The sequence below is a fragment of the Peromyscus leucopus genome, chromosome 5 (genome assembly GCF_004664715.2).
Source record: "Peromyscus leucopus breed LL Stock chromosome 5, UCI_PerLeu_2.1, whole genome shotgun sequence".
In the NCBI taxonomy this organism is placed as follows: domain Eukaryota; kingdom Metazoa; phylum Chordata; class Mammalia; order Rodentia; family Cricetidae; genus Peromyscus; species Peromyscus leucopus.
In genome coordinates, this window is record NC_051067.1 from 125,800,668 (window position 1) to 125,815,852 (window position 15,185).

The following is a 15,185-nucleotide window of genomic DNA, read 5'->3' on the forward strand; positions in this document are numbered from 1 at the left end:
AAAAAGAATACTTATTGTCCTTGCAGAGGACTAGGCTCTGGTCCCCACATCTACACACACCAACCATCTGTAACTCCAGTTCCGGAGGCTGAAACACCCTCTTTTGATCTCTTCATTGACCAGGCACACACTTTGTGCACATATATTTATGTAGGCCAAGCACTCATACTCATAAACAACAGAAAGTAAATCCAATTAAAATTTAAAAAATAAAATAAAATAAAAAAATAATAATAATTAGAAAGGAAGGAGGAAGACAGATGATGTGGTACATACTTGCATTCCAGCATGCAGGAGGCTGAGGCAGGAGGAGCTGGAATCTGAAGTCAGCCTGGGTACTATAGTGGGGCCTTACAAACATTCCAGCACTTGGGAGGAAGGAAAAATCTTTGTGAGTTCAAGGTCAGCCTGGTCTACATAGATAGTACCAGGATAGCCAGAGCTACATAGAGAAACATTGTCTCAACCTCTCACCACAACCCCCCCCCCCAAAACTCACTAAGAAAGCACTATCACAGCCATGTTGTTTGGTTGTTTGTTTTTACCTATACCTGACCTTGCAATTTTTTGTTTTGGTTTGGTTTTGGATTTTTCGAGACAAGGTTTCTCTGTGTAGTTTTGGTGCCTGTCCTGGAACTCACTCTGTAGTCCAGGCTGGCCTCGAACTCACAGATATCTGCCTGCCTCTGCCTCCCGAGTGCTGGGATTAATGGGATTAAAGGCGTGCACCACCACCACCACCACCACCACCACCACCACCACCACCACCCAGTTGTTTTGTTTTGTTTGAGCCAGGGTTTCTCTGTATAACAGTCCTGGCTATCCTGGAACTTGCCCTGTAGACCAGGCTGGCCTCAAACTCATAGAGATCCACCTGCCTCTGCCCCCTAAGTGCTGGTATTAAAGGCATGTTCCACTACCACGTGGCTTGACCTTGCAGTTTTTTAAAAACTGGATTTTATTTATGTTCAAGGGTCAAGTAAATACATGTATCTCACAATGTACATGTAGAAGAAAGAGGACAATTTGCAGGAGTCTGTTCTCTCTTCCACTTTGTGGATCCTGGGTGTTGAACTCTAGTTATCAGACTTGGCAGCAAGTTCTCTTACCCACTGAACCATCTTGCTGGCCTTGCCATGGCTTTTATGCATCTAGACAGTTCAGTCCTCACAGTAGAAGTGAGTATATTTTGCATGGCTTTCAAGATGCATTTCCTCATGGCCACGTCAGGTGAGTGACTAACAAAACAGACACAGCCTGGGACTCCACTGTTGTGTCATAGCCTCCTAGCAAAATAGCTGTTCATCTAACCCCTCGGACAACTGCTCATCACCCTTCAGTGGAGTCACTAACACTTCAGGTCAGACTGTGGGCCAAGGCCTGGGTGATGCCAGGCTTGAGAGCACATGGATGCCACTGGTGGCTCTTAGTGTGTGCCCCACATAGCAGTACTGGCCTTGCTAAGAGCCATTTCCACACATAGCCACGGTTTCTGGACACCCCCTACCCCCAGACCAAAAGTTAGAAGAGAACCTGAGTGAGACAGTCTGTTCCGACTGGGGAGTGGCTGTCATCTTGGTGCTGGGTGGTAATAAATGGCCGGTTACTCTATGCTGATGGTGTCAGCTTCTCTTATGTAGAGCAGGTGGCCACTGGGACCCACTCCCCATACCTCTGTGGTGACATTAACCAACTACCCACCTCTTGGGTATGTTCCCCATCCTTCCACCACACAGAGCTACTACCCAGCCTAGCTGGTTTGTGAGTTTTGAGGATTCTTCTGCCTCCACTCCCACCCTCCCACAGAAGCTTGTGCTCTGCATCCAGCTTTTACATGAGTTCTGAGAGTTCAAACTCAGGTCCTCATGCTTGCATAGCAAGGTGTTTGGTTTTTTTCCAAATGAACCATCTCTCCAGCCCTGTTGTCATTTTTTTTCTTTAGTTTCTATTTGTTTGTTTGTTTTTCCAGGGGGTGGGGAGGACACAGATCTTACTGTGTATCCTTGGCTGGCCTGGAACTTGTAGAGATCCATTTGCCTCTGCCTCCTAATGCGGGGATTAAAGGCACGTGTCATCATACTCAGCTTGTTTTTGAGACAGGTTCGTCTAGTCTAGGCTGGCTTTGAACTCCCTTTGTAATTCAGGATGATTTTGAACTTCTGATCCTCTTATATCACTCTCTGAAGTGATGTGGATGCAGATGTGTGCCATCAGACCTGGCTCCTTAATTTATTTTTTGAGATAAACTCTCACTAGTTGCCCAAGATGGCCCTGAACTTGCCATCCTCCTGTCTCAGCCTTCCAAATACCTGGGTACAGGCCTGGCACGATTTTGTATATAAACTTTATAATTTCAGAATTCCAAGGCACCTAGACAGAAGACATTCAAGAAGCATGAGCATGCTGGGTGTGTTGGAGCACATCCTAATCCCAGTACTCAGGATTAGGCAAAGACAGGCAGAGCTCTCTGAGTTGAAGGCCAGTTTCTTCTATATAGCAAGTTTCAGGCCAGCCAGGGCTACTGAGATTGATAGTGTCTCATTGAAACAAGAAAAGAAAGCCTGAGCATGAAACCAGGAAGGTCTTTGGGCAGAATGTTTTGTGTGGATCTCTCTTAGCTGTCACATCTCTAGCCTATCACCTTCTTGCTCTCTGTGTCATTATTTCTCTACCAAAGGCTCAGGTGTCCAGAGGAACCTTGGGGCTATGACAGAAGGCAGAGCTGAGCTCATTTAAAAAACAAAACAAAACAAAACAGCATTGTTTTTAGGTATCTGCTTAGCTTTGGCAAGGTGACCTTCTGCCTTGCTCTGTTCTTGAAGGCTCAGTGAATTATTGTCACTGTTACGGCTTGTCAGGTTTAAAGTGTGATAAGGAGGATATGATTTTCTTTCCTTCCTTCCTTCCTTCCTTCCTTCCTTCCTTCCTTCCTTCCTTCCTTCCTTCCTTCCTTCCTTCCTTCCTTCCTTCCAAGAGGCTCATGGATCCCAGGCTAGTCTTGAACTCAGTATATGGCTGAGGATTACCTTGGACTCCAGATCATCCTGCCTCCAGAGTGCTAGAATTTACAGGTATGTGCCACCACACCTGGTTTATGTGGTGCTGAAGTTTGAACCCAGGACTTCCTGCATAGTAGACATGCACTCTAGCAATTAACCTACATTCTCAGCCCCCTCCCCCGCTTCTTCACAAAGAAAATGTTTAAGGGGGTTTGTTGTTGTTTTGTTTGTTTGTTTGTTTGTTTGGGGAGGTCTCTATGTCTTGGCTCTCCTAGAACTTGCCATGTAGACCAGGCTGACCTAGAAGTCAAAGAGATCCTCTTGCCTCTGCTTCCCAAATGCTGGGAGTAAAGGTGATGTGCACCACCACACCTGGCTATAAACCTTTTGTGTAGTTGATTTTTTTCTCCCAGTCACATCTAGTCAAGGATCTAGGGTGGTTTCTGAGCCACTTTTAAAAAAAAAAAAACTGTGTATGAATGTTTTGTCTCTGATTACATATGTGTACTACATGTGTGCCTAGTGCCCATGGATGTCAAAAGAAGGCAGACCTCCTGAAACTAGATTTACATATGGTTGTGAGCCACCTGATGTGGGTACTGGGAACCAAACCTGAGTCCTCTGCTAGAGCAGCACTGTTTCTAACTGCTGAGTCATCTCTCCAGCCCCACTTTTAATATCCTGGACAAGAAACCTCATGCCTAAACCCAGGTATTAAAGTGTTTAGATACCACATAGTAAAGAGCTGCAGCTGAGCAATCACAATAGCTCCTTGGGATGAAAATTTACTACTCCCTTGCAGGGATCCACCTGAGTCTCTAGAGGGTCTTTGGGCCATTCAGCCTCCACATATGGCCAAGGGAAACTGCTGTTGTTGACAAACAAGCAACTTCACACGTTTGGCATGACTTTGATTAGAAGCCATTGGGAAGGTGCCTGCACCTCGTCATCCTGTCCAGAAGGAATCTGGTGTTGTTCTTCTCCCGGGCCTCTACTTCTCCCCTGCTGTGTCCTCAAGGGGACAGACACTGGGAAAAGCCATTCTGTTGAAATGTTCCACTCCAAAGGCCACTGTGTCTGCTCTGTCCTCTCAGGAATGGGCACCACAGACCATGTCATCGTCCTGGCTTCCACGAATCGAGCTGATGTTTTGGACAATGCTCTGATGAGGCCTGGTCGACTCGATAGGCATGTCTTCATTGATCTTCCCACTCTTCAGGTCAGAACCGCCGGGAAGGATGGGGCAACCAGTTTCTCCATAGCACAGTTCTTATGGCCTGGGCCACAGACTTCCTTCACTCCCTGGGGAACAAGCTCTAGTTTTATAGTCGTCATGGTTCTTTTCTCCAGTATCTAGCCTTAGTGTGATATTACTGTGGCTCTTGGGGCCCAGTAAGTGTCCATGACCACTCTGGCACCGTAATACCCAATGTCCTTTTGTAGTTGTTTTGGTTTGGTTTGGTTTTTGAGACAGAGTCTTTCTATGTAGCCCAGGCTGGCTTTGAACTTATGATTCTCTAGCTCCTACTTCTTGAATGCTGGGATCATAGGGTCCTGGTGATGGGGCTTGCTCAGTATTTATTCACTGCTCTCTTATTTTCACAGTGAGCTAAAGTTTGCCCAGTGTCTTCTACCTTCATCCTTGAGTGTGTGGAGTTGACTGCACTGGTCTAGGTTAGGTTGTTTGGGGTTTTGTTTGTTTGTTTGTTTGTTTTGTTTTTATTTTTATTTTTTGAGACAGGATTTCTCTGTATAGCCCTGGCTGTCCTGGAATTCTCTCTGCAGACCAGTCTGTCCTCAACCTCAGAGATCCACTTGCCTCTGCCTCCCAAGTACTAGGATAAAAGATGTGAGCCACCACTGTCTGGCTTGGGTTGAATTTTATAGTAAATTATTTCAAATCAAAATGAGGGCATCTCTCCTTTCCATCTTGAATTTTGTGAGAAGTCTTGGAATTTTCACCCCTCCCTCTTTGATGTAGCTAGAGTTTTCCTGCCTTGCCCACAGTCAGAACAAATCTCTCTCACCTGCCAGTCCCACAGCTGCTCAGACCCAACCAAGTAAACACAGAGACTTATATTGCTTACAAACTGTATGGCTGTGGCAGGCTTCTTGCTAACTGTTCTTATAGCTTAAATTAATCCATTTCCATACATCTATACCTTGCCACGTGGCTCGTGGCTTACCAGCATCTTCACATGCTGCTTGTCCTGGCGGTGGCTGGCAGTGACTCCTTCTGTCTTCCTGTTCTTTCTATTCTCTTCTCTGTTAGTCCCGCCTATACTTCCTGCCTAGCCATGGGCCAATCAGTATTTTATTTATTGACCAATTAGAGCAATTTGACATACAGAACATCCCACAACATTTTGATGTATTTATTTATGCATTTTTATGTATATGAGAGTTTGCCTATATAAATGCATGGGCACCATGTGTGTTCCTAGTGCCAGAGGAGTATCCGATCCTCTGGGTCCCCTGCAATTAGTTACAGACGGTTGTGAACCACCACATGGATCCTAAGAACTGAACCCAGGTCCTCTGAAATAGCAACACGTGTTCCTAACCTCTGAGCCATCTTCTTAGTCTCTAATCATCTTGCCTTTTGTAACTACACTTGACTTTGTCTTGGAAGTGGTGTCCATGATAGCCTCGGAAACCACGGTTTTCTGCCCTGCTAGCCTCTTTCTCACAGGCTTCTGTTTGGTCCTGCTACATGGTCAAAGTACCTGTATTATAGCCTTGAGAGAGCAGGAATTGGATAGAGGGTCTGTGTGGAAGGAAGGAGAGCAAATATAACGGCTGGGTAGTTAGTTAATGCCACTGGAGAGAGATGTGTGGGGTAGCCTCAGTATCCCTCACTTTACTTAAGAGAAGCTGGTTGTCTCCTGACAATGTCAGATATTTTATGTCAGGATCCAGAATGTGTGACTTGCAGAATTTTTGTGGAATAAATCTTTGCTACATGTGGTATGCTTTACTTGTATTCTATTACATTTATTTTCTTTTCATCTTTAAATTGCTGCTTGGAGCTCTATAAATTGGTTTCTGAGAGCACGGGTAATGACTGAGAATGTCAAGCATGTAGAAGCCAGTGTTTCCTGTGATCGCCACATTTCATCATGGAGCTTGTGGGAGAACAGTTTGTCTTGTTATCCAAGTGTGATTTCAGCTGTGTCTTCCCCGTTTATGACAGGAAAGGCGGGAGATTTTCGAGCAGCACCTGAAAGGCCTGAAGTTGACCCAGCCCAGCAGCTTTTACTCCCAGCGGCTGGCAGAGCTGACACCAGGATTCAGTGGTATGACCTCAACCTTAGGACATGTATTCATGACAGAGAGCCTCCATTTCCCAGTGCAAGTACTTTCTGTGTTCTGAGTCACTCATTCGTGCAGCCTGGGGGAGATCAAGTGTGAATGCAAGCAGCAGAGGACCAGGAAAGAGGGACTTCCTTCCTCTCATGGTGGAAGCAATAGCAGGAAGTATTGTGTGGCTCACCTGACTTCACAGGGAGCAGTTGTGATGTCTGCACCAAAGCGGCAGTCAGCATCATGATGGCCCCACAGCTTCTGCCGTCAGAGGACTGTGAGACAGTCCGTCTGCCTGTGCCTCCTGGGTTGTATTTACAGAGAGAACACCTTCCAGTTCAGACTGCCCCACCAGGCTTCCTCCGCACAGTCCCCATGTGATTCCCAGTGAAGCAGAAGTCACAGTTAGGTGCCTGCAGTGGTGGCTCACATCTTTAATCCCAGCTCTCGGGAGGCAGAGGCAGGCGGATCTCTGTGAGTTCGAGGCCAGCCTGGTCTCCAAAGCGAGTTCCAGGAAAGGTGCAAAGCTACACAGAGAAACCCTGTCTCGAAAAACCAAAAAGAAAGAAAAATACCAGTGTCAAGTGACATAAAGCAGTACAGAGGCAGACAGGAAAGGGCTTCGAGATCCAGAGTAGCATGCCATTGCAGTGCTTCAGCCCGCTGCTTCTGGGGCAGCACGAATTGCCTGCTCCCCTGCCTCCTGCCTTCCAGCTCTCCCGACTTCCTGCTCCCCTCCCCCACTTCCTGCTCTCCTCTGGCCACAGTTCACTGTCAACTCTGTTTATTTCCTTCCCCTCCTCTCCCTTCTTCTTTCCTTCTTCCTCCCTCCCATCTCCCTTCCCTTCCTTTCCCTCTGCCCTTTCGCCCTTCCTCCTTTCCTTCTTGTCCCTTTGTTATTTTGAGACAGAGTTCCGTTATGTAGCTTGCCTGTACTTGCCTGGAACTTGTAGTCATCTTGCCCCAGCCTCCCCAGTAATGGACTCATAGGCCCATGCCCCACTTCGGGCTCTTTTTCTCTGTTTTTCTTCATTAAAAGCTGAGTCTCCCTCCCTCCTTCTCTTTCCTTTTCCTAAATGCTGACAGGGAAGAGCCAGCACCCCCCCCATCCCTGCCTGTGGTTTGTGTTGACAGGCGCAGACATCGCCAACATCTGCAATGAGGCTGCACTGCACGCTGCACGGGAGGGGCACACATCTGTCCACACGTTCAACTTTGAGTACGCCGTGGAGCGAGTCATTGCTGGTATGAGGCCCACACCCCTTGCTAGGGCCTTGTTAGGGCTGACGCTTTCAGAAAACCTGTTAGAAGTTGTCTATGCCAGACAAGTTGGGGGGGGGGGTAGGTGGAAGTAGACCTGTGTTCTGTTGTTCTGTCCTTACATAAGTAGCAAGGAATTGTAACTTTTCCTCCATTTGAGATTTGTAAAGTTACCTAAGAATAGACGTACTCCTCAAGCAAATATAAAAACATCTTCTTTTCTAGTATGCTAGCACACATACTTGTAATAACAACAATTGGGAGGTGGAAGATCAGGAGTTCAAAGTCATCCAAGTCTGCATAGTGAGTACCAGGCCAGCCTGGACTACAAGAGACACAGTCTCATAAAAATGGGGAAAAAAAAAAAGAAAGAAAGGCCAGGCATGGTGCTATACACCTTTAATCCAAGCATTTGGGAGGCAAAGGCAAAAGAATCTCTGTGAGTTTAAAGCCAGCTTGGTGAGTTCCAGGAAAGCCAGGGTTTATCCTAGGCACCATGAGGTGGCTGAGAGCCCACCTTGGACCAGATGAGGCACAGCCAGCCAAGTCTGGTGTAAGTAGAGGCTGCTGCCCCCCAAGGGCACCTGCAGGTTCTATGGGAGAGGGATAAACCTGCCCCTGACTCTCATCTTCTAGAACTAATGGCTCTGGTGATTAACAAGGTAGGAGCCTCATTTTCCTTTAAGAGGATGGGGTGCTGTGTGTTTGGCTTTGGTTTTAATGTGTTTTTGTTCTTGTTTTTTGAGATAGGGTCTCATCATAGAGCTAGGATCAAAGGTGCCCACCCCCATGCCCAGCTCATTTTGTGCCTCTTGAGTGCCATGTACTGGAACCTCCTACACAATTCCCGAGAGCCATAAGCCCGTCAGACACAGTGACAGCTGATCAGTGCAGCTGGAGATGATTGTGAGTGTCAAGTACAGGACCTTAGGCCCCACTTGAAAACAATTCTGGTCCCACATATCCTAAACATTAACTCAAAGTCAGGTGTGGTGGCACCTGATGGCCTATGTAGTGAAATCCTATCTCAAAAAACAGTAGCAGCAACAGCGAAAGGATGCACAGAAATAGGAACTTCACGTTTGGAAAGTGTGGGATGGTAAGTGACTAGAGGCTGAGCAGGGAAGTTTAAGTAGACTTGCCCCTGAAGTGTGAGGCCTCATCTCATAGCGGGAAGGATGGCAGCAGAGGCAGCTGCTGCTGGGATTCCGAATGGACCCCTCCTCATCCTGTCAGGGACAAAGTCCGAAGCCACTCATGGGACAGGGAGGGACTCACTGAAATTAAAGAACTGCTTTGATACTTAGGGGGTGAGGGGTTGGGGGTGGCGTACTTGGAAGGCAAAGGCAGGTGAATCTCTGAGTTCAAGACCAGTCTGGTGTACAGATCCAGTTCTAGGACAACCAAGGCTACACAGAGAAACCCTGTCTCAACAAAACCAAAAAATGAAAAAAAGAAGTGTTTTGATGGTTCCCAAGAAACACTGCACTCCAGCTCTTCCCTAGAGTTCCCTTGATTTGGGGTGTTGAAGGTGCCTAGAGCACTTGGTCCTGAACTTGGTTCTTGACTTCTTTCAGGAACTGCTAAAAAGAGTAAGATCCTTTCCAAGGAGGAGCAGCGAGTAGTTGCCTTCCATGAGTCTGGCCACGCCCTGGTCGGTTGGCTGCTAGAACACACAGAGGCTGTGATGAAGGTGGGTAGTGATGAAGAGGTGGCAGGCGTCCTGAACTCCACATGTGTTTGTGGTATGTGAGAGCAATGTTAGCACCACCTTGGCATGACTCTGGCTGTAGCCCTGGGTGGGAGCCAGGAAGAAAAGGCAGGAGTGGGTACTCAGTCTCTGTGACCAGGCATAGGGAAAGGTTCCTATGTCCAAGGCCTCTGTCCTTGCCTGCTTGAACCTCAGGGTGGAGAGCTAAACCTGTTTCTGCTCAGAATGGCCAATGGTTATTTTGAGATAATTTCCAGAAATCAAGTAGACTACGCATAGAGACCCTTGAGGAACCCAGGGATATGGGACAAGAGATGTGTCATCTGAGTAGGGAGGCCTGAGTAGCTCTGACAGTAGCAAGGGACCCATAGGGCCTTTGTGGCACTACTGTTCCCACCCCAGCATTGCAGGATGAGACAGCGCAGCAGACAGCCGACTGCCTATATATACACTCTAACAGCATGTTGGCTGGTCTCTTTGAAGTAGAGTGGAGCAGTCCCTTCTGTGTCCCTGGGATTAGCAGGAGATTAACTCCTACCTGCTACCCCATGGCGTATTTAGCAGTCACTGATCTGGGGACAAGCCCAGCTTGAGGCAGGCCAGGCACTAATGAACTCAGTAGCAAAACAAATAATGTCTCAAAAACTCCAAACAAATACCAAACCCAAGATTTCTTTTTCTTCTCAAAATTGTCACTTGATTTTTATGACTGGAAGCATGGTTGTGTTCTGTGAAGGAAACTGTGGCAGTGTTACTGATGCGGCTGTCACTGTGACCAGTTTGTCCTTATTATAGACACTAAATCATCTTTTAAGAAAATTTCTGTTCAGGTGGTGGTGGTGCACACATTTAATCCCAGTACTCAGGAAGCAGAGACAGACGGATCTCTGTGAATTTGAGGCAAGCCTGGGCTACAGTGTGAGTTCCAGGGCAGCCAGGGCTACACAGAGAAACCCTGTCTCAAAAAAGAAAATAAAACAAATTTCTTTTTGCTGAGCGGCAATGGCCAACACCTTTATTGAAAAAAATAAAAATAATTTTTTTTCTTTTTATTACTTTATTATGTGTGGGTATTTTGGCAACATGTATGCCAGTGTACCACATATATACCTAGTGCTCATGGAAGCCAGAAGTGGGCATCGGATCCTCTTGAATCAGAGTTACAGAAGGTTGTGAGCCACCATGTGGGTGCTGGGAATGAACCTCAGAATCCTATGGACAGCCAGTGCTCTTAACTACTGCGCCATTTCTCCAGCCCCTATCTTTTTTTTCTTTCTGGCATTTCTGGGGATCCAGCCTTGCACATGCTAAGCAAGCTCTTTATCACTGGACTGTAGTCATGGCCCTGACTTTGAATGTTAATACTAGCTTCCACCTGGGGCTCGGAGGGTGCTGGGCCTGCATAGCCCGCCCCACTCACTTTGTTTGTGATACAGCAGCTTCTTCATGGCCTGTTGGAGCAGTAGTCTTGCCTCTTCCTCACATGTCTGGCATTAGATTGTAGGGAGAGAAGGCATGGGGAGGGTGGCCTCCCTTCCTTGGATACGTTCTGGAGTTCCCCATGGGTCGGTGCTAACTGGCATGGGAGGTGAAGCTTGCCCTTACACCTGGGGACTGCTTCTAGAGACCTGTCATTGACTTCCTATGCACACAGTGCTACTGAGGGACAGACCGTACAGAAACTCCTGTTCCTTCTGCGGTGTGAGGACTCTCTAAGAATGGGATGTGTAGACTAACCTGACTGGCTGCTTGACACCTGGGATGGGAGTTTTGGGAGGCCCCTGCCTCCCTGCTCTGTTGTTCTTCTGCAGGTCTCCATAGCACCTCGAACAAATGCTGCTCTGGGCTTCGCTCAGATGCTCCCTCGGGACCAGTACCTCTTCACCAAGGAGCAGCTGTTTGAGCGGATGTGCATGGCACTAGGCGGTCGTGCAGCTGAGGCCATCTCGTTCAGCAGGGTTACCTCTGGTGAGAAGGCTAGCCCTTAGGGTGTGACCTTGTCAAAGCACTCTAATGCCTGTTTCTTTGTGCTCTGCACTCGAGAGGGCGAGTCTAGTGGAAATGTGTGCAGTGCACATGTAGTTGGAGCCAAAGGAGACTTGCAACTAAGTAGAAGCTTTACTTTAAGATACTTATTTTAAAACTTTCATATAGATAGACTGTAAATAGGTTTGCTTGGTTAATTACTGGTTGTGGCTACATAGAACTGGATATGAGAGCATTCACTACCCATCCAGAAGATCATGGGGGTCTCGGGGACATTGTGCCTCAGAAGTGACGGCTTCTGTAGTAGAGACCTGACCATATGCTTGAGCATGTCACTGATGTAAGTAAGGCAGCCAGTGTCCTGAGCAGTTAAGTTTTTTCCTGTAAGAAGCAGTAACGAGCCAGGGAAATGGCTCAGCAGGTGAAGGGGCTTGCTGTCAACTCTGCTGATTGGAAGTCAGTCCCTAGAACCCGTGTTGTGAAGTAAGGGAACCAACTCCTGCAAGCTCTCCCGACATTGGCCTGTGTGTGCGCTCACACACATAGAATAAAAAAAAAAAAAGGCCGGGCGTTGGTGGCGCACGCCTTTAATCCCAGCACTCGGGAGGCAGAGCAGGGTGGATCTCTGTGAGTTCGAGGCCAGCCTGGGCTACCAAGTGAGTTCCAGGAAAGGTGCAAAGCTACACAGAGAAACCCTGTCTCGAAAAACCAAAAAAAAAAAATAACAAGGTACCATGTCCCAGTCAGTGTCTTGCTGTGAAAGGTGTAAGCTTAGTGTTCTGGGAAGTTTGCTGCTGCTGCTTGGGCTGTGACGGCCTGAGGTCAGGTGCTTCTATGTGCATGCCCTTTTCAGAATACCGTATCCTTTTCTTGATTCCAGGGGCCCAGGATGACTTGAGGAAGGTTACCCGCATTGCATACTCCATGGTGAAGCAGTTTGGGATGGCACCTAGCATTGGGCCTGTCTCCTTCCCCGAGGCACAAGAGGGTCTTGTGGGCATTGGACGGCGTCCCTTCAGCCAGGGCCTCCAGCAGCTGATGGACCATGTGAGTGGACACAGGCCTTACTGCCATGGAGAAGCATCTGGGTCTCCTGCAGGAGGCTGCAGTGAATCTGTGGACGGTGTTCCGTACCTTCTCATGACAGACTTACTTCTTCCTTTCCAGGAGGCAAAACTGCTGGTGGCCAAAGCCTACAGACACACTGAGAGGGTGCTGCTGGACAACCTGGACAAGCTGCAGGCGGTGAGTGCATGTGGGCCCGGCATCCCCAAGGCATCTCAGGAGCCCCTGGAAGTGTAGGGGACAGTGTGCTCAATATTGACAGCCCCTATTCAGCTGGAATGTATTTTCCTGTCTTTTTACTACAGTCATACCAAATCAGTTCATTCAGAGATTTTCCTCGACTCTCATGTTATATAGCACTAGCCATAATCAACATTGAATTTTAGCAGTTTTCCAGCACTTAAAACTTTTTCTCTGGGAAAAAAAATTATTTATTTTTAAATTTATTTTTAATTATGTGCATGTTTGTAAGTGTCTGCACTTGAGTGCAAGTGACCACAGAGGCCAGAGGGAAGGCATTGGGTCCCCTGGAGTTGGAATTACAAGTAGTTGTGTGCTGGGAAAGGGATTTGGCTCCTCTGCAAAAGTAGTACATGCTTTTCTTCTCCTTCGCCACCGTCTTCTTTTTATGTTCTTTTTATTTTATATATATAGATAGATAGATAAATAAATTTATCTATCTATATATAATTTTTTTTTGAGACAGGGTCTCTCTATATAGTCCTGGATGTCCTAACTCACTGTGGAGACCAGGCTGGCCTCAAACTCACATACCTCTGCCTCCCAAGTGCTGGGGTTAAGGTGCATTCCACCCTACCCAACTACTATATGCTCTTAACCACCGAGATATCTCTTCAGCCCTCCCTCAAATTTTTTCAAAAATCTTCTTTCATTTTAGAATAGGTTTAGATTCATAAAAGGTATGCTTATATAGTACAGCGTTCCCTTAGTCATCACGACGTGTGCCCTCCAGTTACCGTCTCCCGTAGTGTAGGGCATCCTCACGCCAGCAGCCCAGCACTGGCACGTATGAACTGAGCCCTTAGTGGAGTCAAACCTGCTCCCCTTCCCAGTGGCTTGGATCCCACAGGACATGCAGTTATTACATCTCCTTATACTCCTCTTGCCTGTGACAATCTCTCAGACCTCCCTAGTGTCGATGTTCTGAGGTCTGTCTGGTGTCTCAGTGTGGGCAGTCAGTAGTGGGAGGACAGCTCCAGAGATGAGGACACTGTGTCCCTAGATTATGATGGCGTCTATTCCGAAGGCAGTGGGAAGCGATAGTTCTTGGTGCCACATGAAAACAGACAAGAGTTGCTGTGGGTAGTTGTTTGTAGCCTTTTGCTTCCTTCAAGTGAGGCAACTGAGCCAAGAAGCATTGTTGGTCTCAGCTCTGTGGAGGCAGAAACACAAGGACAGTTGAGTTCATGGTCAGCTTAGCCTACTGATTGACATCTTGCTTCCAAAAAGAAAAAATAACTTAAATTTAAATTTAAAAAAAAAAAAAAAAAGGCCAGGTATGGTGGCACACACCTTTAATCCCAGCACTCAGGAGGCAGAGGCAGGTGGATCTCTCTGAGTTGAGTTCAGCCTTGTCCACAAAGGAGGTTCCAGGACAGCCAAGGCTGCTACACAGAGAAACGCTGTTTCAGAAAAAAAAAAAAAAAAAAAAAAAAAAAGAAGAAGCAGCAGCAGCAGCTGCTATGTTGGGCTGGGATCCTGCTTCAGGCCCTCAGAGTATTGGTCCTGGTTCAGATCTGCCTCACTGGATTCTATGGCAGTGCAAACTCTGCTGAAGTAACCTCTACCTAGTAAGGAGCCAGTGTTACTGTACAGAACTTCAGCTTAACTGTATTGGGAGGAGGATGGGGGTTGATAAGACCACCAAGAGGGTATCTCACTGACTGCAGAACTACTACAATAAATAGGTTTTAGTCTCATGACAGATTAGAGCAAAAGGGAACTGTACCTCTCAGTATAGCTATAGACATTACCCCAGGCCTAGCATGTTTAAGGCCCAGCAGCACCAAAAAAGAGAAAATGTGTGAGAATTTTCTTTTAAATATTGTTTTTAGATTTGTTTATTTAATGTCTATGCATGTGCCTGAGTGTATGTATGTGCAGAAACCTGTGGAGGTCAGAAGAGGGTGTTGCTCCCTTGGAATTGGAGTTATAGGCAATTGAAAGCTGCCATGTAGGTGCTGGGAACCAAACCCAGGTCCTGTGTATGAGCAGCAAGCACCACCCTTAACCTTTGAGTTGGGAGAGTTTTGTTTTTATAATTTTGAAATAGGGTTTCACTATGTATCCCTAGCTGGCCTGGAACTAGGGTGACCTCACACTCATAAACCTACCTTTCTCTCTGTCTCTGGTGTGTTAGGGTTAAAGATGTCTTCACCATATTCAGCTCTTGGAAGAGTTTTCTTAACTAGCAAGATGTAGCAGGATATGGGCACAGACATAGGACCTTTAGGATAAAAATATTTTCTGGCTCAGGCATGGTAGCATATGTAATCCTGGTATTCAAGAAGTTGAGACAGGAGCATAGCAAGCTTAAGGTCAGCCTGTGTGTGTGTGTGTGTGTGTGTGTGTGTGTGTGTGTGTGTGTGTATGTATGTATATATATATATATATATATATATATATATATATATATATATAGAGAGAGAGAGAGAGAGAGAGAGAGAGAGTCATGTCTGGGAATATAATAATAATGATGATTGATGATAAGATGATGATGGTGATGATAATGTTCAGGACTGTATCCAAAGTAGCGGAAGTCCCTCCTTGGTTGTGTCAGTCAGTGCCTATCTCTGCAGATTCCAAGCACGAGGCTCTCTATTTAGCACCCCCACCTGCCT

The 15,185-nt window shown here is 46.8% G+C and overlaps 1 protein-coding gene across 3 annotated transcripts in view; it reads left to right on the plus strand.

Moving 5' to 3' along the window:
• Positions 1-15,185, plus strand: part of Spg7 (SPG7 matrix AAA peptidase subunit, paraplegin) — a 56,204-nt gene that overhangs the window by 40,314 nt on the left and 705 nt on the right. For 2 of the 3 annotated variants that reach the window (XM_037206341.1, XM_028880878.2), the window contains exons 10-16: positions 4,094-4,218; positions 6,193-6,295; positions 7,389-7,547; positions 9,140-9,255; positions 11,085-11,241; positions 12,140-12,306; positions 12,427-12,504. In XM_037206341.1, coding sequence (XP_037062236.1) covers positions 4,094-4,218; positions 6,193-6,295; positions 7,389-7,547; positions 9,140-9,255; positions 11,085-11,241; positions 12,140-12,306; positions 12,427-12,504 — 905 coding nt within the window. The remainder of the gene's footprint in view (positions 1-4,093; positions 4,219-6,192; positions 6,296-7,388; positions 7,548-9,139; positions 9,256-11,084; positions 11,242-12,139; positions 12,307-12,426; positions 12,505-15,185) is intronic. The other variant, XM_028880879.2, reaches the window with a different exon arrangement.